General features: G+C 29.4%; 2 protein-coding genes across 2 annotated transcripts in view; both read left to right on the top strand.

Moving 5' to 3' along the window:
- LOC117178422 (ATP-dependent translocase ABCB1-like) overlaps nt 1-5644 on the top strand; it is a 63914-nt gene extending 58270 nt beyond the window's left edge. Inside the window, exons 18-19 of the mRNA XM_033369848.1 lie at nt 953-1306; nt 5444-5644. Of these exons, the coding sequence (XP_033225739.1) occupies nt 953-1306; nt 5444-5644 (555 nt within the window). The remainder of the gene's footprint in view (nt 1-952; nt 1307-5443) is intronic.
- Nucleotides 5645-9924: 4280 nt separating this feature from the next.
- Nucleotides 9925-22705, top strand: part of LOC117177914 (ATP-dependent translocase ABCB1-like) — a 55677-nt gene continuing 42896 nt past the window's right edge. The window contains exons 1-2 of the mRNA XM_033369013.1: nt 9925-10028; nt 15249-15649. Coding sequence (XP_033224904.1) covers nt 9984-10028; nt 15249-15649 — 446 coding nt within the window. The 5' untranslated portion in view covers nt 9925-9983. The remainder of the gene's footprint in view (nt 10029-15248; nt 15650-22705) is intronic.

The raw sequence follows: 22705 nt of genomic DNA, 5'->3' as shown, positions 1-22705 counted from the left end.
TCGGGATACTTATAAGATACTACCATGATTTTTTCAGATTTTTTGGTCCAAAAATAAATTAGGCCAAAAACCGGCCTTACCGACCCTCCCCCTTTGAACAAAACACATACATTTTCAACCAAATAATTAAATTTTCATCTGAAAAAGGTTATTTTAAGCCGAACATAGAAAAATTAAATTTCCAGTTAAAAAAGTCCTTTTTAACAAAAAATTAAGGTTTAATGAAAAATGTAATAAGTGATATAACCAAACAGGATTCAAAATTTTAATTTAGAATACATAGTTGATTTTCGTAAAATAGACGCATTTTCAACAAACTAGGTTAATCCTCATTAGAAATCAATTATTTTTCAACCAAACCGTTTCATTTTTAACAAAAAAGATCGAATTTCTATTAAATGGTTAAATTTTACATCAAGAGAATTAACTTTCAGCAAAAACACAACATTTTTTAAATGGATAGTTAAAATTTCCACTAAAAAATAGAAACTTCTCTAAAAAATGCGATAGTTAAATTTAAAAATAAATTTAATATCGTTTTCACAAAATAGTTCAATTTTCGACAAAAGAAATAAATTTTTAAGTAAAACGGTGAATCTTCAACTAAAAAGATTTATTTTTAACAAAGTGGTTCATATTTTGACTAAACATTTAAGTATTCTACATAACAAATTATTAAATATTTGTTTTTTAGTGAATCACAAACATAAAATTATCTTACGTAGGAAATTATATTGATGATAAAAAGACCCCCACACACATGTAAGATATTATAGACAAATCTTTCACCTCTCCCCCAACCAGAACACTTTTCGTAATTTCTGCAAGGCTTCTTAGGTATATAACAATTATTTTTTTACATTTTCACTAATCTTCCTTGTCCTTCAATCTTTTACTACATTGTTTAAACCTCGTTTATTCTTTAACAACATACTTTTTTCATAACTTACAGGAATTTGACAATAAAAATATAGCAAATATGAAACAAGCATCATTAAGAATGCAGATGGGATTGGTTTCTCAAGAACCGACACTATTTGCAAGAACCATTGCAGAAAATATAGCTTATGGCGACAATACGAGAGAAGTACCAATGTCAGAAATTATCGCAGCATCCAAAAAGGCTAATGCTCATAATTTCGTTTCATCCTTGCCGCTTGGATATGATACGAAATTAGGGGATAGAGGGACTCAACTTTCCGGTGGTCAAAAACAAAGGATTGCTATTGCCAGGGCTCTTATCAGAGACCCTAAAGTCCTGTTGTTGGATGAAGCCACATCTGCACTGGACAGTGAAAGCGAAAAGGTATTATTTGCACAAAACTGAATTTAAGAGAATTCAAAACAATTACTCTAACTTGAGTATTAGCAAAAATTAGATTTTCCTTGACTTCTGACCCTTGTCTTTGCCCTCTGATATTTGATTTCTCATCCCTGATAGATCAAAGGTTTCTAACTTTCGATCCCTCAGGGACCGTTCAAAAAGAAGGTCAGGCTGTTTTGATGATTTTTTTCATTCTTCTTCTTCGCATTGATCATCACGTAAAGCTTGACCCGCTAGGGCGACGTCACAAATACTACCTACGCCCATTTTAAAGCACCAAAAATAGTCTTCAATTTAATTCAATAAATGCCTAAATAAAGAACATAAGACCTAAAAATACAATATTCTAACAGATTTGGCAGCTAAAATTGTCATGAAACATGGGAAATATGGTGATCTTCTACGAAAATAGGAGAATAATAAAAGTTTAAATTATTTTGAATAGAATTAATATATTTCTGCTCGAAGGGGAAGGATTGAAACAAAAATAGAAATTGGGGGATATGAATTATATACCCCCTTGCCCCTCTCTCTCCCTGTCTCGTGCATCCTTATTTTTTTCTTTAATTTATTCTATCTCTTTAATATAACTTTTTATATGTTTCTATCGCTGTTTTATCTTTCGAGATTAAGTACTCTTATCATTTTCTATCCCTCAAACTTCGAAAAATCCATTAAAAAGTTAGGACACTTATTTAAAGAACCAATTTGACGTTGACCACGTACCAGAACACAGGTCATTATTGACGTGAAATTTCACGCTCTTTTTAAGTCCGCAATCAAAAATGGGGGTTCTTATTTAAGAAAAGGGTCTTACTCCCATTTGACCTTGAAAATTTACCTCAAGCTGAAATTTGATTGTACAGTAAAATGTCCCCGGGCTCTTCAAAATCCCATTTCATTAACATGGGGAAATTTTAAATTTTCGAAAAATTGAACTTATGTTCAAAGGTTTCATCGAAATGTGCCAATTTTTTTAGGGATTTAAGAGAAGTGTCTACGAAATAAAACCATACTAATAACTTTCATTTCCAAACCCACCCTTATCCTTCCAGCAGTGCCACGAATATGACCCAAAATTTAAAAACAAAATACATTTTTACGTATTATTGTTACTTTTTTGCAATTTCCGTCGTCTAAACAATTTGTAATTGCTTAAATAAACTGAAATTAATTAAACAATTCTTCATTCTCAAAAAGTGTTTTAAAAAATCGAATTTTCTTATTAAAATGCAATATTTTGTCATGGTTTGTAGTATAACTTTTTCTAAAAACATTATGTAATTTTTTAAACAATTATTTATTGCTTATTTTCAAAAATTTAAAATTTTATTTTTTCAAAATTTGAACCAGAAAATACTTTTTTCACATATTTTGTGAATAAATAATTGTTTATATAATTTACATTTGATTGAACAATTGAAAATTATTTAAAAATTCATGGTATATATTCAAATTTTCCATACGTAATTATTTGTATGTAAAAGACGACGGAAATTGCTAAAAAGTAACAATAACACGTAAAAATGTTTTTTTTATTTTTAGGTAATATTTGAGGCACTGCGGGGAGGGTTGGCAGCAGGTTGGAAATAAAAGTTATTTTATGGTTTTATTTGGTAAACACTCCTCTTAAATCTCTAAAAAACTTGGCACGTTTCGATGAAACCCTGAAACATGAATTCAATTTTTGGAAAATTCTAAATTTCCCCATGTCAATTAAATCGGATTTTTAAATGTCCTATGGCACGAATTAATATTCGAATTTCGAAAAAAATTACCGATTTTCCTTCACCGGAAACAGAAAATTGAGGGGGTATTGCCTGAAACATAGTTTCTTGTTACCTAATATTTAATATTTAAAAGTAATTTTTTTTCAATTCCAAACCGGCAGTTTTAGACCCACTTCCCCTAGGATGAGATAGAGAAAAGGGCATTGAAAAAGATAAGCGTGCATTTAGATTGATAAAGATTATTCAAAAAACTAGGATCTTTATTTTTTTATTTCCAACAGAGACATGTACAATATTAATGTTTTAAGCTAAGCTTTCGAATTTTGTATAAAGCAGTGGACTTTTAAATCCGAAAAGATGAGTTTTAAACTACGAAAGGTTATTGTTTAACCAAACAGTTGAATTAAAAAAAAAAGGGAATTAATTTTAGACCAAATAATTTCATTGCCGAACTGTTAATCGAACTTTTGAAGAAAAGAGAAATTTGAACATAGTTGAATTCTCAATTAACAAAGGTGAATTTTGAACGGAATGGTGAATTTTTTTAACAAAACAGATTAAACTTCAACATCAATTAGTTGCATTTTTAAACAAATATATAACTCAAGGTCAAACCAAACTGAAACGAAATGAACATGTAAATTTAAAAAAAAGAGTATTTTTTACAAAATAGTTGAATTTTAAACTTAAAAAGATCAATTTTTAACCAAAAATGGAGTGGATAAATTCAGAATTCGAAGAATTTATTTCAAAACAAAAAATGTCTTAACAAAATAACTGAATATTTAACCAAAGTGATGTATCTTCAACTAATAAAATCGATATTTGACGAAGTAGTCTTACTTTCAACGAAGTCGTTAAATTTTCAATCAACACGATTGATTTTCTACCATAAAAATATAAATACACAGACAAATTTATAAATTTTCAAAGAAATAATTGAATTAAAGATGAATTCTTGATGAAAATATTTAATAGCCTAGTTTTTTTTGAAAACAATCAATTTTCAACCAAAAACGGAATATTTGAATTTTCAGTTTGAACAATTAATTTTCATCTTCAAAAAAATAAATTTTCAACAAAAAACTTTTAAAGATAATGCATTATTTAAGATAAAACGAATCGAAAAATCATATTGAATTCAATACGAAAAAAATTCATTTTGTAAAATTTTAAGTTGAAAAATATTTCATTTTCAATAAAATAATTGAATTTTCAATCAAAAAATGGTTTCTACCAATAAAGATAATTGCCCAACAACAAAAAATGATTTTGAACAAAACAGTTACATTAAGAATCAAATAGTTTAACTTTCGATCCAATCAAAAGAATTTTTAATAAATTAGTTGAACTCCAACCGAATAATAGTTAAGTCTTAAAACCAAAAAAATGCATTTTCGTTAAAGCAGTTTTATTTTTAACGAAAAAGTTCATTGTGAAACAAAAAAAAAATAATTTCTCTGCGATATAAGATGAAATTTTAATCTGAAAGGGAGACTTTTTAACAATACAGTAAATTTTTAAATCTCCGAAGATGCATTTTACCCCAAAAAACGAATTTTTAATTTAAAAAAAGTTAAATTTTCAACCAAAGAGGCAAATAAAAAAAATTAATTTTTACTAAGAACATTTATGTTTCACCAAAAAAGAGACATTTTTATAAAAATTAGGACATTTTCAACAAATTTTTCAATTTTCTACAAAATAGTTGCATTTTCAACATAATAATTAGATTTTTGCAAACTCCTGAAAAAACAAGAATCCAACGACCAAATTTTTACCACAATGAACAAACAAAAAATGCTCTTATCTCAATCTGAAAAATTTTTTACAAAATTTTCGAACAAAAATTAAAAAAGAGAAAAGAAAAATGAGTAGGCAACCAATCACATCCCCTTCTTTATTTTTTCTTTCTGTCCTCTTTTTCTTTTTATTATTATCAAATTACAATAAAAGAACTTTGAAAATGAAATGAGAATCGAAAAAAAAATTTGGTCTTGGTATGCTTGTTTTTTTCAAGAGTCTATATCAATTTCATTATTGTATGTTAAATAGGATTTTTAATTTGGATTTTAATCTAATTTAAATTTCTTAAATTTTAATTTAATTTTTAACCAAATAGTTAAATTTTTTCCAAATTCAAGGAATTTTGTTTGCATAGAAAAAGGAAAAGTTTCTGGAAAATGGGAGGAGAAAATAATAAAAAGAAAAGAAAAAAGGGGAATAGGCAAAAGAGTCTGAAGTATGAAATCTGAAGTATGAAATTGATTTTCAAATTTTTTAAGTTATTATTGAACTGTACCCTTTTTGTGGGACCCTCCCCTGCCTAATTCGTAACTTATTTTATGGACCGCCCCTAATTAATATTACAACTAAAACTTTGTTTTAGATCGTTCAAGCAGCACTAGATGAGGCGAAAGAAGGTAGAACCTGCATTCTAATTGCTCACAGGCTATCTACAGTAGAAAATGCAGATAAAATATGCGTAGTAAATAGCGGTGTGATCGCTGAAAGTGGTTCCCACCAAGAACTGATTGAAAAGAAAGGTTTTTATTATGAACTGTTATGTTTGCAAAATGTACGTAAATAATGTATAGACATTTTGATAATTTAGCAGAGACGGCTTAGAGCCGCTCTGAAGATAACTGACCAGCACAGCTCGGCTCTCATCTCTGGAGAACCTCAGTTAGAACAGCGGTAAGCGCGCGCGCGCATGACAGATACGCGAGTGGCTTCGTGACCGCCTCTCTGCCAGACCGACAGTTTTCCGCATCCGAGAGCTGAGCTGCACTCGTTAGTTCACATCGCAGTCGCTCTGATCGGGTTCTTGCCAATTTATATTAAATCTAAAACATCCAAAAGAGAAAAATTAGAAGATTTTATTTAAAGTTTACGTGGAAGCTTGCATGAAAAATAGATTTATAGAAATCTTTTGAAAACGAAAATTGAAATAACACAAGTTAAAATATTATAAAATTAATCGTCTACTTCAAAGTATAAATAAAAACAACAATTTAACTAGATTAATTTGCAAAGTCAGGTCTACAATTTTTTTCTTTTGGATGAATCGTTACGTCAATGTTGAATTTTTATGATTTTTCAACAAAACTGTAAATAACAATTTTTGTACAGAAACAATCACTTATTTAAAAAGTAATTAACATATATATTACTTATTAAACATACATTAATTTCAGCCAGCTGTCTATATAATATATTCTGCTATCCTTTACATTGCTGTTGCCTATAATAAATATATTTTTTGTATGTTGAATTTAAATTTGTATATTAAAATCTATCATTATTCAAGACCTTGATTTCGAAATATTTTAATATATTTTTCAACTATTTAGATTAGAATTCGCAACTCATTTTTGAATTTGAGAAAAACAAACAATTATTTTATTTATACCCATTGAAATATGGAATTAAATCATTTAAAATGTAGTGTATATAGATAAAACTTAATATATCGGCATATTGGCCTTAAAATATCAACTTGCTTTTACCTGCATGTTTACTCTGTAATACTTACTGATTTATTACAATATTCAGAGATGGATCAAACTTTGACACCAGTGCCCCCTAGGGCACGTAGCAATTGCTATTTTTCTTACACCACTTTGCCAATGCGAGTGGGCACACCGTCACAGTTGTCGACTAAGGTATGGAAATATATTTTAAGAGTGTAAGTAACATGGACGCAGCATTGTCTCTCTGGTACGTGGTCAACGTCAAATTATTTTTACATTCTCATCATTTATGGTTGAGAAAGCATTAGAATTTTTCGAAATTCAACAACACAGTTTTTCAACGGATCTCTACGTTTTGAGACCTCCTAAATCCGAAAATATAGTTTTAAAGATAAGGTCTGTCTTTTGTCCGTCCGGGCGTAAACCCGATAAGTCTCGACAAAACGAACGGATCAAATCAAGGTTTAGCACACCTTTTTTGGATCCTGAAAGAGTGATGTGAAAAAAGTCAAGAAAAGGGAAACGCTTATTTTGGAAGCCCCACAATATTATCGTAACACCTTTTTCGATTTTCTTGAAATATCGAAAATGAAAATTTTGATCGCACGAAAAATAATAAAAAATAAAAAATTCCAGTTTGTGGTCAAACTATGCAAAATGCGAAAAAAGATGAATCAACCAAAATTATGATCCCAAAAAAGATCTACAAATTTATTACTATCGCTTCTTGATAGAGCGCGTAGTTTTTGTTTTATTCATAGAAATAGCATTCAAATTAACATTTAAAAATGTATGAAAAAACGAGAAAAGGTAGAAAAACAAACTGATAGATAAAAATTGTTTACCCAAAAAAAGAGATACAAATTTGTGATCTATTAATGATTACATTTTCTTATATGTACATTATAGTTTTTGAAAAATCCTACAAAATGTCTTTTATCCATTTTTCAATGGAACTCGTCTTTTTGTTTTTATTTATCAAAAGTTGCATGCAGAAAATTCATAATTAAAATTTTGAGCCAATAAGTGACGAAAAATATAGAGAAGAGTTTTTGGAGGATTTCATTCATAAAAAATAAAATGAAAACAAAAATCCTACTCTTGCCACAACAACGCGAGATGGCCAAAAATGTCTGAAAAAAGATTATAGTTTTTCTTTATTTTAAGGCAGTTCAGAAAATAAATATCCATTTACAAATATCTGCCAAAAATCGAGCGCCTAGCGCGAGTGCCACGATGATAATGTATTCCTGAAAGCCTACAGATTTTTGAGCAACTTAATCTTTAAATATACTCAATTAAGTAGAAAATTGAAAATATAAAGGTACATATCAATACTGGGATAAAAAAAAAAGTTGCATTCAAGCACTGCAAGTGCAAAGAATAAATATTTTAGCGCGGAGCGCGACATCCAACACACGCGCGCCCTATAGGACAGTCGGCAGGGCTGAATTAAATACAAAATTTGACATTAAATATAATGTTTTTAAAACTTTTGCGTTTACATAAAACATACTTCCCTAATAAATATATGAATTTGCAAACCCGTCAGAAGTCGGCAATATGTGCATTAAAAAAAGACATTTTATTGAATAAGCACTCGAGAAAAAATGTAATATTTCTGTAAATAAAATAGTACACAGAATTTAGTCCTCTTAAACCAAATTTAAATTTGCAGCCAATTTGTTAATAAGGTAAACTGCAGTTTTTTACATTTCGTTAGGATCGTATGGAAATCCAAAATTTTCTTTAATATACAGGGTGCTTACAAAGTAAAAAGGTCATTCCTGGAGTAACGTTTAACGAGGAAAACAGTTGTGACATTGAATTCGACCTGGAGCTTGACCTAAAAGGTTATTTTAAGGTCAACTTTTTTTTTTTAACGGGTACCCCTACTTCTGACAAAAGGCAATCGAAAGAGCGGAAAATTTTACGTCTAAAAATGTACTCAGGTCATGGGTGAAGCATAAGCTTGAACTTCATCTAAAGGTTTTTAGGCTTGACCCAGGTATGGATTGGGTCGAATCTGTACTGCTTCGGCTCAGGTATTTACGAAAAAGGTCGAGCTCATCCTTGCAGTAACTTGTAATTAGGAATACAGTGGTAACCTTAAATTTGACCTTGGACATGACCTTCAAGGTCATTTGAAGATCAATTTTTTATATTTAGCGTTATTTTACATTCCTCGTTGAAACTAACTCCAAGATTGACCTCGACCTTTTTTGTAAATACCTGAGCCAAAACAGTACAGATTATACTCGACCCATACCTGGGTCAAACCTAAAAACTTTTAGCTGAAGTTAAAGGTCATCCTTGACCTATGACCTGAGTACATGTTTCGACGTACATGCAAAAAGTTTTCCGCAGAGGTTTAAAATTTTTAATTATAAATTAAAGTCGAATTTGATTGCTGCTAACTCAAATTTTAAAAAATTATCTTTTTTTAATACATAAAAAAGTAAAAACTATTAAAAACGCAGTAAATTTGGCATTTCAATACGATCCTAATCCTCAAATGTGTTGCAATTTTTAACTGCACCGTAAATTGGTATTTTTCAATCATACACCAATTTGCAAATTTATTAAATATAGAAAAAAATGAAAAAATAAAATAAATGAATAAAAATTTTAATATTGTCAATTTTAACAAGTTCCCGATTACTTATTGGGTTGCAAACTCAACACTATATGCGTAGCATTACAATAAATAATTTCAACCACTTTGTAAAATCAGAAAAAGTATCCAATCCTGCACAAAACCTTATTTTATTGTTTATACAATTAATTATTGTTTCTTTTTAAATTGTCTTTGAAGTGAGTGGATAGTTTACATTTTTTACCATAATATAAGTATGGTTTCATTTTGTAGACACTCCTGTTCAATCTCTGAAAAGCTTAACACGTTTCGATGAAACCCTGGAGCATAAATTCGATTTTTCGAAAATCCAAAATTTCCCCATGTTAATCAAATTGAATTTTGCAGTACCCTGTATCACGTGTTAATATTTAAATTTCTAAGAACAAATAATTACGAGTATATTTCCTCCGAAAATGAAAACTCTTGTAGGGGTGACTTACACTGTAGAGTACGAAAAAAAATTTGCAATGCATTATTGGACCACCCTAATGCAAAATGACCCATTCAGATAGATTGAATAGTTCTATTTTTTCCTACACCTTCATTTAATATTTAAATATTGAAAAATTACATATTTTAAAGAAAAGTTAGACAAAACAGGTAATTACACACGTGTTTATGGATGGGCAGTCATAGCGTGATTCTGCAGAGTTATGTAATCAAAAAGCTGTAACTATTCAATAGTCACACGCTCCGACGCAGGAAATGCGACTTATCTGTTACATTATGCTTCATGTCGTTAGTTTAGAAACATTCATTTCTTCGGCTGTAACGCCTTCTTCTTAATTGAATATCTCATCTTTCTTTCAAGTTGTATCATGAGTTCTGAATTCAGTGAGTCTGCAAATCCTGTGAAAAATCTAGTAAGTAAAATTCAATACCTTTCCGCTTTATAATCATTTTGTTATTCAAATTAGAACAGTTTAGAGAAAAAAATGGTTTCATTTTCAAAGAAAGTGACAGAATACATTTTTACATTTTCATTGGTTAAGACATTAAATGCTTGTAAAATTTCCCCCCCCCCCCGCTGCCCCCTACGTTTTTGTCAAATGTACACGTTTTGAGACCCTCTGAATTCGAAAAACAGGTTTTGACCAATGCTTCTGTCTGTATATAGGTATGTATATCTCTAGGAATTTCTGTCTGCCTGTGAGCACGATTACTTTTAAAAAAATTAATCTATTTGATTAGCCTTTGGCATACTCTTTTAATGTCGGAAAAAGTGAGCACATTTTAAAAATGTGTTCGTACACTTTTTTTCGAAATTCAAAAATTTTCGGCAAGGTTATTCGTAGTACCTAAAAATACGAACATTTTCTCCTAATAAATTCAACAAAATTAAGAAAAATGAAAATTTTTAGCTAAATAATGCACAATATGAAGAAAAGTCAAGAAAAGTAAAACGTTACTTTTTTAAGGCCCTACAAAATTATCATAACAACTTTTTGAAGTTTTCGAAAAATTGAAAATTCGAATTGTGATGTCACAAATAATAATTAAAAATTAAAAATTCCATTTTTCGGTCAAACTATGGAACGTATGATAGTAGATGAATGGATACAAATTTTGCACCGAAGATGATCTACAAATTTGTTTATATTAACTTTTTAATAGGATGCGCAGTTTTTGATTTATCCGTAAAAATAGCATTAGAAAAAATCTACACATTTTTTATTAATAATTTATTGATAGGGTGCGCAGTTTCTTTTGAATCGTGAAAAATAACATTGACAATAAAAAAGTAACTTCATTGTCAAATATAAATCAAAAGTTGTATTTTCACAATTGAAAAATTACCATTTTTCCAATATTTTTATTGCATTATTTAAATTGATGAAATTGTTTTTTTACTCAAAACTTAACCCCTAAGGGTAAATTTTGCTTCCACAATATAAAATTTGACATCCTTTTCGACTTTTTGATCCAGAGATACTGTGATATTTTTAATTTCACAGTAAATTCCAGAGGTCTTTTTTATGAAAAGTTGGATAAAAACTTTGCAAACAATTTACAACTGCAATTACCTGATTGCAGGTAATTTTTACTCGCCTCCAGATAAAAACTATCCGTTTACTGGTAAATATTATCCTACTCCAGATAAAAATGATCTATTTCCAGATAAAAATTATCCAGCTTTAGATGAAAATTTCTCTGGGATTCACTGTGATGCCACTCTTTTCGAAATTATTTGTCACATAATTATATATAATAATATTTATAACACATTTTTTAAAATTATTTACAACATAATGGTTTGGGACTCCCCATTTTAATTGAAAATCTATCAAATTAAATAAAATTCAATTTTAAATCTTCAAAAGTAAACTATTTAAAAAAAGAAATTCAAAATTTCTTTATTTTCCATTGTAGACATACAATATTGAAGCGCCTTCTATTGCAAAATCTTAAAAACTGAAGAAATTTTTATTGCAAATTTTCAAAATTTAACCATATATCTATTCAAAAAAAACTTAGAATATTAAATTATATTTAACGAGAAACATTCCAAATTGTAAAAAAGAAAGAATGAATTGTAGCCATTTTTTTAAATTACTTAAACCCTAAATGAAGTAGTTGATTTTCCAACAACAAAATTCGAATCTTCAACAAAACAGTTGAAGCCTCAACCAAAACAGATTCATTTTCTACCCAGAAAGGTAAATTTTCAAATACAAAGATAACTTTTCTTCCATTAAAGATTCAATTTATTAATTTGAAAAAAAAGTTTAATCTTCAAACATGTAGATGAATTTCCAATCAAGAAAGATGAATTTTAGGTCAAATCGATGAGTTTTCTTCTAAAAAAGATTTTTTTGAACCAAAAATGGAATCGACAAAAATTTTTACTTAAAAAAAATTATTTTAAAAGAAAACGAATTTTCAAACGTTCGAATAAATAAAAATTAATAATTTTAAATCAAATAGTATAATTTTCTGCCAAATTGTGGAATTTTTAAGCCAACAGAAACATTTTCTACAAAACAGAGCAATTTTCAACTACATTTTCAACAGATGGACTTTTAAATAAAATGATGAATCTTTGTGAAAAAAAATAATTTTTAAACAAAAGAGTAACCTTACATATAAATATTATACATTATACGAAACAACTTGCAAGAAATGACTATATAAATTAATGTAATCACTTTAGCAATCTCTGTTGCATGTTCATTCATATAGTAGTCTGTCAATGTCGGAAAACAAAAGAATAATTTTATCTTTTGTTAGGACATGAAATGAGATCTGGTATCAATAAAAATAAAAATTAATGAACATAACAATTATAATAAATTATTTGCAAAATAATAAGTTTTTTATATAAGTTTCTTCTTTCTGTAAAATGCAAGTTTTAATGATGCTTAAATTTATAATTATTGATAAACCAAGTAAAAATATTTTTAAGTAAGTAAAAAGAAACAAGTTGTTTAAAGATTTTTGTGATGTATTAAAATTTGGAATAATTATTTGTGGTAATTATCACGGACAAGATGTACTTACTCCTCTCATCTTCAATTTACCCAGATGTGTGCATTTTTTTACTAATGAAGAAATTTAATATGGTAACTATGCACTATAAGATATTTTAACAACTTAAAAAGTTTCAAAGTAAACCTCGATTTTAGTATCCATAGATCCATACTTTTCATTTTTCAACGTCTCCTATTAAAAATTATTTAAATTCATAGAATTTTGAATTTGGAAGAACTTAATCTGGACTTAATTGAGTAGGGTTGTTCTCAAGCAAAAATTGATCGAATTTAAAACATTTTTCATTAGTATCTTACTAAGATATCTAATATTCCTAAACTACAATTAAAATATTCAACCTTCCAAATGCAAAACTTTTATATTTGCAACCCTTTAAATAAACTATTTCAAAATCGGGTATCGCAAACTAAATAATTTAAAAATTGAAAATATTCTGAGTCTGCAATTTCCACACCAATGTTTTGTTAAATTTGGCTTGCCTAAAATTCTAAAATTTTCAACTCACATCGTATCAATTTTTAATAATTTAAAATGAATCCCATTCAAAATGCCACTTCCCTATGTGATATTAGGAGTATCCTTCCCATGAAACATAAAATTAATAATAATTCTGTAATATATTATTTTCACATTTCTACGTCGGGAAGTTTTTAATTTGTTTAGAAAATTTAGAAAATTCGAAATTATTCGATTTATATTGATAAATTATTTTTTTGATGTATGTAACAAGAAAAAATCTGCCTCAGCCCGGATTTGAACCAGAAATGTAACTAACTATACATGTGCGGAGCTTGACTTCGGTATTTTCATTTTCTGAGAATAATTTCTAAAATTTTATCGAAGCTTTGGGAGAAAATTGTAAAAAATTTGCCATTTTTTTTAGGAAAAGTATATTTTATATTTTGCGCATTGTCTTCTGGCATATTTTTCCGAATTTTAGTTTTTCTCTTTAAAAAAAAAGTATCTATTCTTATTTCCTTTAAAGGAATTGGAGAATTATATATACTTGTGAGCTAACAGGGTTCACTCCTTAAATGTTTCCATCCTATATCATTTTATTTTGCCATATTTTTAGGGAGACGAATTTTTAAACTTGTTCGAATGAACCTTATATTCTTTAAAATGATCGTAAATTGTTTCGAATTTTTAAAAATTCGATTACGTTGAAGATAAAATATGCGAGAAAATTAAATTTGATGGATTAAATTATAAAGATTTCAATATCGGTAGAATTGGAATATTATTTTAATTTTTTTCATAATTCTGTAAAAATATTCATAGATCCCAAAATTTAAATTTAATATTTTTTAAACGACTTTAGCTTTGCACTATTTACAGCAAATTAAACAGTAAGTTAAAATATCGTAAGCATTTAGAAAAGAATTTCAATCATTTAAATTGTTGCCAGAAATATGAAGTTTAGTGATTCGATAAAATTTTAAAGAAAATGGTATATTCTCGTTTTATTATATTTAATTAGCGTTCTATATGATCTCAATTGATCTTCGCTAATCTGCATACTTTTATTTAAATATGAGATTTTATCCCAGTAGGAATTAAAAGAACATAAATGAATGATAAATAATTTAAGTTGGGACTGAATAACGCAATAAAACCCTATGTGAAGACAAATACTCAATAAATATTTTTGGATTCAAAGAAAATTTCTTTGGAAAATAATAAAAATATATTAATCGGCTCTCGGTCAAAGAGAATTTTCTTTGATTCAGTTAAACTATTATTGTTTCAATTAAATTAAATTGAAATTCGTCAACTTGTTTAAATTTAAATCCGTAGAGTTCAAAATCAATAAATATTGAACATCTTTTTGCAATCGATCTATCTTGAAGATTATTTAATTTCTAATATATATAATTTAGAAGGTTAACATTTTTAATTTTGTTTAAAAATAGTTTAATTTTGAAAACTTATCATTGAAAATCTCCACTTTGAAAGATTTACAAGTTAAAATTTTTAAATTTCGGTAATTTTAAGGATCAAAAGTGTGTGCGTCAAACTTTTCTGTTCAAATTTTCCAAACGGAAAAAATGTCAAACTTAAATCATCAGAACTGAAGAATTTTAAAATTGTAAATTCTTGTAATTAAAAACTTTTCAGTTTTTAAGAATTACCCTACTTTATAATGTTTATGAATTACAACTGAAAATTATTTTGAAGTTTGAAAATATAGGATCAAAAATTATTCAAATTTTAAGATTTCTATCTTATAGATTAGTGTATAATTTTTAATTTCTTTTTTTTTGGAAAATACAATTCAATTTTATAAATTTACATCTCTAAATGAAACTTAAATTAAACATGTATTTAATTTGGTAGATTTGTAATTACAATTTTTTTTGTCGAAAGCAGCATAATTGACAGAATTGATTTTGTGTTCTAAATTCTTGTTATTGTTGATAAATTTAACATGTTCCCTTATATAAAAAATTGTTTTACGTAAGTTATGTATGGTTTCTACAAAAAGTATACGAATTTTTACATTTGAGTAAATAATTTTTCAAAACATCAATCGTTTTATTTTTACTTAGGCAATAGTAAAATTAACAGAATTATAATTAAGAAAATTCTTTCAGTTTTCTTTTGCAACAAAATGGGAAGTATTCCTAATGTTCATAGCAGCAATATGCAGTATTGGAACCGGATTAGCAGTACCCTGGAATCTGCTAATGTTTGGAGATTTAGTAGGTGCAATGGTGTCAGCAGAATTAGTAACTAACTTTGCATCGCTAGGTCTCGACATGACGGGATTTTTCGTGACGGACATCATGGATTCTGTGACGACTTTTGCTGTTGGGACGACATTCGTTGGCAGTATCATGTTGATATTAACTTATGCCAGTATTTTCTTGTTTAATTATACATCTCAGAAGCAAATATTCAGAGTCAGGACAATGTACTTTAGATCCATTTTACATCAAGATATTGGTTGGTATGACATCATGAACAGCGGTGACGTTGCCAGTAGATTGACAGAGTAAGTTTAATAATTATTAATTCAATTTTTCGATGTTTCATTAGCTATTTGTTATAGGATTGTGCAGTTTGATAACAAAATTTGATTTAAATTTGAAACTCATAAAAGTTAATAGTTAAAGAATTGCACGAATCTTTACCCAAAACCCATAAGTTCTGTTGATATGCTTCATACTTTAGGTGATAGAAATTCTTGGCAGCAGTAGGGAGATGAACTGGGGGATTCTCTGAGAAAAGGGTGCTGAGTGGAGCGATACTAGGGGGAATTGTTATTTTTATAACACATGTATCGAAAATTTGACTTTCGATGTACCCGTAGCAGTTCGAAAGTTGTGTTTTCAATCCTAGACTAGAATGTAGAAACAGGCGACTGCGAAAGTAACTTTACGCCGTAACCGGTATCGAAAGTATATACATTCTACTTTATCTGCAGTTGATTGCAGCTGTTCTCCCTCTTATGGAACCTCGTTTGGAGAATCGTGTCATTCTAACCTATATCTGTCACTGTCTACGTATTTACAAAGAATAACAACTTTGTTGAGACGCAAAGAAGTTTCAGGCATTTCAAGTCAAATTTTCGATACATTTTTTATAAAAAAGTGTATGCGCAAGTCGGGGCGAGGCAACAATTTCATTCATGTGATATCTTCCCTCGCTTCGCTCGGGCAGCTAACTTCACGTTCGTGCAATTGTCGCCTTTCGCCCCTTGCTGCGCAATTTACTATTTCCATATTGTAGGAATTTATGAGGGATTTGTCTCATGAAACAGAGAGGGAGCGAGAGGAATGGTCGTATATAGTGTCGTGAGGATTTATCTCGTTTGATTTAAAAAGAAAAAACAAGTAAGGTGAGTGACGGGAATACCAGAGAAGGGAGTGAGAGGGGTCTTCATTAGGGTTTCTGGAAAATAGTTGTTAGAGGGTAGGTTTCAGGTGATTAAGGCAATCAGGATTCACAGTTCGGTCTTCTGGAAAGATCGGTTGAATCCGGATTCACAGTTCAGGCTTTCGGGAAGATGGGGATTCCAACCGTCTCAGCAGAATGAGTTAGATGAAATTATAACCGGCTCGTGAATGGAGGAAAATAATGTTAAGGTGTTTGTTTTTAGAAGACCTGGAATTTGACTAAAATAGATGGCATTGCAATCATCACAGCAAAAGGAGCTAGATGGCATTCCAATCCAATTGTAAGTGGAGAATAAGCGGAAAAGGTCTTAGTGTAATTTTAAATCGGAGAAGATTTTCGATTTCAAGGTTGTCTTCTATTCGTAGATAGTCGACATACAGGCGTCGTATTTGCATGTACTGTGTAGCTGCAATTATTTCCAGCCAAAGATACACTGGCAATCTTAAAAGGGAGACCTATATCTATTATACATACCGTAATATTTTTATTGAGCTGGATTACTATCACTGATCAGACTGGCATTCTTAAAAGAGGTAGGGGATGAGGGGGCCCTAACCATCGCCCCCTTTTGTTATATCCAATGTACGGGAGTGAGCGGATGGCCCGGCTAAGTCGCGCCAGTGATGCATTCTCGATTTATGTTCTCCCCGAAAAATAATCAAACTGGAAGAAGTGGTTATGCTTTGCCGAAAGAGGCATCTATATATTCACAATTTAAGTAAAATTTAAGATCGCGGGAAGTTAAATTGGCGTTTTATATGGGTAGGAAAAAAGCCCGCAAGCGGAAAAACCACACAACATCTGATTAATTATTTTATGTAAGAAAAGTGAAGAAGAAGAGGGGAAAGGTGTTAGTGATGTCGAAAATTAAGGTTACATCTAGGTCAGGGGTGGTAGGTTGGCCCGACATCGAGAAAAATCTCTAAGAAATGTGTTCGAAAAATGATAATGTTGCAGATTAATAAAATTTAATGGAGATTTCTTTGGTATACTAAGAAATGTATGGTAATTGAAATTCTCTGCGGAGGAAAGAATTCTTGCTTTATCTGGGGTTTTGGTATTACGTCTGAGAAATTTATTTTGAATTATCTGAACGTGTTTTATATTGTTTTTTGATGCACTTCATCAGACTGTGCAGTTGTATTTTATGACCCCAAAGACTTTCCCTTTAGTTTTCTGGATATGCTACTCCCAATTAAGACGTTTATGTAGTTCACCCCCTTAGTATTCTATAAAGTTTTTCTATTATATAAGACCGATCGCGCGCTTGAGCGGGCGTGTTTCATATTTGAAAATTTATTTTGCGGTAAGTAATTCGAGGGCATGTGAAAGTTTGCAGTAAGAGCAAATTAGTTTACGTATGATTTTATTAATAATTGTCCAAAAAGATAATGGTGCCCAGATGTATGTGTTCATGTTCTCCACAACTGAGCAATATTTTTCTTTTTTTAATTGTAAATTGTAAATGAAAACCTACTTAATCTAAAATTGTTTTATAGTAAAGTATGATTGACTACATCTTTACAAACATCTACTCCAATTATTTCAAAAGTTTGTCCTTGGCTTTTATTAATTGTCATCGCAAATGCTAATTTGATTGGAAACTGTCACCACCTCACTATAAAAGGGTAAACGTCTTTACAACATAATGAAGTGCGATGCATGAACACAATATCTCCTGATTTGTCCCTTGTTAAGATACGACATCTTAAAAGATTGTTCGCAAGTTCAAGTATTTGTAATCGACTTCCGTTGCATAAACCTGCATTGATACTTAAGTTTCGTATCAGCATTACAATGGAATTATTTCTTAAGCGTAATTTATACGGTGCAATAGTAGGGGGTTCAAAGTATTCAGATATTCCAGCAATATAGAGTCAGTAATGTCTCTATTATCGCAATTTTCCATACTATCAACACTTGTGTAAATACAGATAAATTAAAATCCTGGAGATCGACGAATCCACTCGTTATTGAAATGAAAACTTCGAATTTCAATTTCTTACGAAAGTCTCTATTGGTTACAGCAAATCATAATGTTCATTACATATTCTCTTATAAAAGTCTCGATTGTTTACAATAAATCACAATCTTCCTTACATATAATTATCTTCAGTTTTAACGAATTAAAATATAGTACATCTAGTCTAGTGTTCCACGTATGAATACTCATTATAGTTGGTATAAATACATTTTTTTCTATAAACTATAAACCATATACTTAATTTTTTTCTATAAACCAATAAATCATAAATATTTCAAACTTATAAATAAAGACTAGCAAAAAGATTATACATTTCAAATAATTTGAAGTAGTTACTAAAAAATTATGATATGATACTTTAGCGTATATTAATTAAATGCTCTTTTTTATTTATCAAAATAAATAAAGTAATTAATACACAATGACTCTTCAAATTTTTAACATTAAACCTTGTAAAAGTGATGATGTCCATTTAGTTTTCATCAAGAGCTTGCTTTTTTTCTCAATGAGTTATGGGCGTCGTTGAAGGAACTATATGAAGCATAATTATTGATTACCTCATATAGCTGTATAACTCTAAATCAAAACATAAGCTGAAGAAAGGTTTATATTTCATTAGAAAAAAAATTCAAGTGAAAAAATATCAATTTTTAGCAATAATAATCTTTTGAAGTCAAAATTATACACAATTTAAGATATGAAAAATCCCCTCATATTATATGATCTTAATGAACCCGGGCTCATTTTGTGCACTACTCAGTTATCCAAAACTGCATTTCTGAAAAAAAATAGAAAAATTAATTTGTATGGGTTGCCGTTATTTGTTTATCAAACATATTTGATAAAATGTCCATGGCTTTCATACAGATTAACTTTTACCATTTTTTCGGCGTGAAAAGTTTTGATAACTGCATAATGAAAAAATGAGATCTTATTCGTTGAAATCCGATAAGATCTTGAGATTTCACGTATTTTAGACTGCACACAAATTTGAACTACACAGATGTTTGGCAAAAGTTTGTTTTTTGAGATTTTAATTTTTTTCATTTTGAAGCATATCTTTTTCTTGGAACTTATGCTTTGATTAAAAAAAGACAATCCTATATGAAGCTAGGCTCAAAAAAGATATATTTCATTCGGAAAAAAATTGAAGCAACAAAAAATATCAAATTCAAAATTGTACACAAAATTGGGAAAGTTAATTTGGGTGAGTTGCAGTTATTTTTTTATCAGACATATTTAAAAAAATGTCTAAATTTTGTACAGATTGACTTTACAATTGTTTGGGCGTGAAAATTTGTGATATTTGCATAATTAACCAAATGGGTGCTCATTCATTAAAATATGATAATATCTAGAGATTTCCCGTATTTTAAACAGCAGAAAACTTTGAACTACGCAGATGTTTGGCAAAAGTTATGTTTTTTGCAATTTCATTTTATTTTTACTGTGTTTCGATTTTATTTTTTTATCGTATATTTAACGAAGTTAAAATCCCTAATCCGAATAACATTGTCAATTTTATTTTATTTTCATTAAAATCAAATTCTAGCACAAAAATTACACTTTGCTAGACCCTATCAAAATCTTTTTCTACGTCGAGGAATACAACTTTAAAATGTTTTTTTTTTATTAAAATTTAAGCTAATGGCTTCGGGAAGCTCGAGCATGATGTACTGGGTAAAGTAACCTTTTCTAAAACCGTATTGTTGGGGTTTGAGGCTGCTGTTTTCCTCGAGGTGATAATTTAAGCAAGTATTATTTTTTCAACAATTTTTCTTATTTTACTAACAAGACTAGTGGAACTGTAGCTGGTTGGATGATATAGATCCTTGGCTTTTTTCTGAAAAATTAAAATGTGAGCTATTTGCCATGATGTTGAAAACTAGCTTATTTGAATACAAACATTCAAGATACTGGCGTGGAGAGTGATACATGATAGCGGAAGTTTTTTATGAAAAACTTTGGGAGCATAACGGGGGAAAGTGCAAATATTTGATCGGGTTGTTTGTAAGAGGGCGAATATTATTTTGAGGCTTGTTGAGAGCCTTTGTCATCCTCCTGATAGAGCTGTCTTTGATCTATTGTTTTCCGACTACTAAGTTTCAGTGACTGCCGCTATGCTTTTAAAATGATGTTTTGGGTTCAAAATGATGCACGATTTATGCTTAGAAACATATGAAAGAATGGTATACGAATCTAGTGCAGAGACAGATTCTTGTCAATTATAAACTCAAAGTTGTTTTTTATATTGCTCGTCATTCTACTACTTCAAGCTAAATGTTTGGCGTTGAAGTCACCTGCAGAAATAACCGTGGGTGCGAGGCCGAAGATTTTTCTGTGGTAATTTTTGATGAAATCGCATTTGCTCCCGCTTCTGCTACTCTGTCGGCGTGCTAGGAAGACTACCTTTTTATATCCTGACATGGGCATTAGAGTGGATCTAAATCGGTTACTATTAAGAAGTGCCGCAAAGGACCTGAAAATCCCATTAGATTAACATGGGGAAATTTTGGTTTTCGGAAAATTGGATTCAGGTTTCTGGATTTAAACTTAGATTGCGGGAGATATTAAGAATTGGTTGGTGAGTCTCTAATCAATCATTTCCATTAAATGACTTCAAATTTTGATGCCCTCCCCCCTTGTGGAGCCCCAAAAATGCCCCAAAAAACTGAAATTAGCATTTTTGCCCAAAATTGTCACATAAATGTTCTGTTTTTTCCTTTTTCTCATAAATTATTTTCGTTTGTCAAGTGGAATGGTTTTAAGTATTTTTCAACTAACTAATAATTGTTTAAACTATTTATTTTTGTCTAAATAATTTTTTCTTGCACATACTCATTAAAAGGAATATTTTTTATGTTTGATTGGACAATTGGTCATTTTTAGGAATAATGATCTTTGTTTGAAGCATTTAGTATTTGTTTAAACAATTTATGATTATTTAATTGTAACTTTTTCTGAAACAGAGGTTTAAAACTTTAGTTTTTTTTAATTTAGTTAGCAATGCTGCTTATTATTAAATATCTACGCCATTTAGATACTAGTACCTTATTTCATAATAAATTCTTATTTGTTTAAATAAATTTTGTTTGTTTAAACAATTTTTTTCGAAAATAAATGTTTGAAATTTCTGTTTTTCTGCAATTATTGTCTTAATTTGTCATTGTAAAGAGCAAAATCTTTTGTCTGAACCATTATCGTATTGTTTAATAAATGTATTAAACATTAATGAAACATTTTATTGGAAATTATGATTCAAAAATCTGATTTTTTTCTCATTTCAATTAAGTATATCGCTCATTATTAAATATTTAAACGTCAAACAAATGCTTTAAATAACTAATATTTTTTCATAAAATGTTTTACATTGGTTACGAAAAGTTTCTTTTTTTAGTAAGACTTAATTCTATAAAAATTACATTCAATTTTGTCGTTCTGTAATTACTTTCATAATTTTTTCCTTTAAATCACCCTCGTTTGTCTTCTGAAAGGTCATAGTTAATTTTTGTTTTGTTTATGTTGCTCTCGCAGATTAGCTGTTAGTATTCTTAAAGGAATTTAAAATTTCTGTAATTTATGAACGTCACTGGAAATTTAAACAAAAAATTTTGCTCTCAACAATGAAAAATTACCACAATAATTGCAAACAGAAATTTCAAAATTTTGTTTTTGAACAAAAATGTTTAAACAAATAACATTTATTATAAAATAAAGTACTAGTATCTCAATGAGTGAGTACAAAAAAAATTATTTGATTTTCAGGGCCTTTGCGGCACGTCTTAATATCAACCGATTTGGCTTAAACTTGGAGGGAATTTTTTTCAAGCTGCCTCACAAAAGGGAAGGGGGTTCCATGCCCTTTATTCGAAAGTCGATTTTTTGGACCACCCTAATGGGCATACTTCGAAGGTGCCCCCACTCCTTCGTCGTTTAGATTTCGGGGGAAATGCGTGAGAGCATAGCTGGGACGCTCGCATCTGTGGAGCACTCGTATCTTTGGAGCTCGTATCTTTGGAATTCGAATGTCTAATTTCTAAAATGTTGGCCCACTGAATGAATAAACGTCATATGATAAAGAGTTATTTTAACTAATATTTAAAAAGTCTCCCTCTATGCGAGTCGCGTACAACATCTTCTTGAATTTTTAAAGTCACTAGATTTTCA

Source organism: Belonocnema kinseyi, chromosome 8, assembly GCF_010883055.1.
Source record: "Belonocnema kinseyi isolate 2016_QV_RU_SX_M_011 chromosome 8, B_treatae_v1, whole genome shotgun sequence".
Taxonomy (NCBI): Eukaryota; Metazoa; Arthropoda; class Insecta; order Hymenoptera; family Cynipidae; genus Belonocnema; species Belonocnema kinseyi.
Note: the sequence above shows the minus strand (reverse complement) of the source record. Positions and strands in the feature narration are given on the sequence as shown.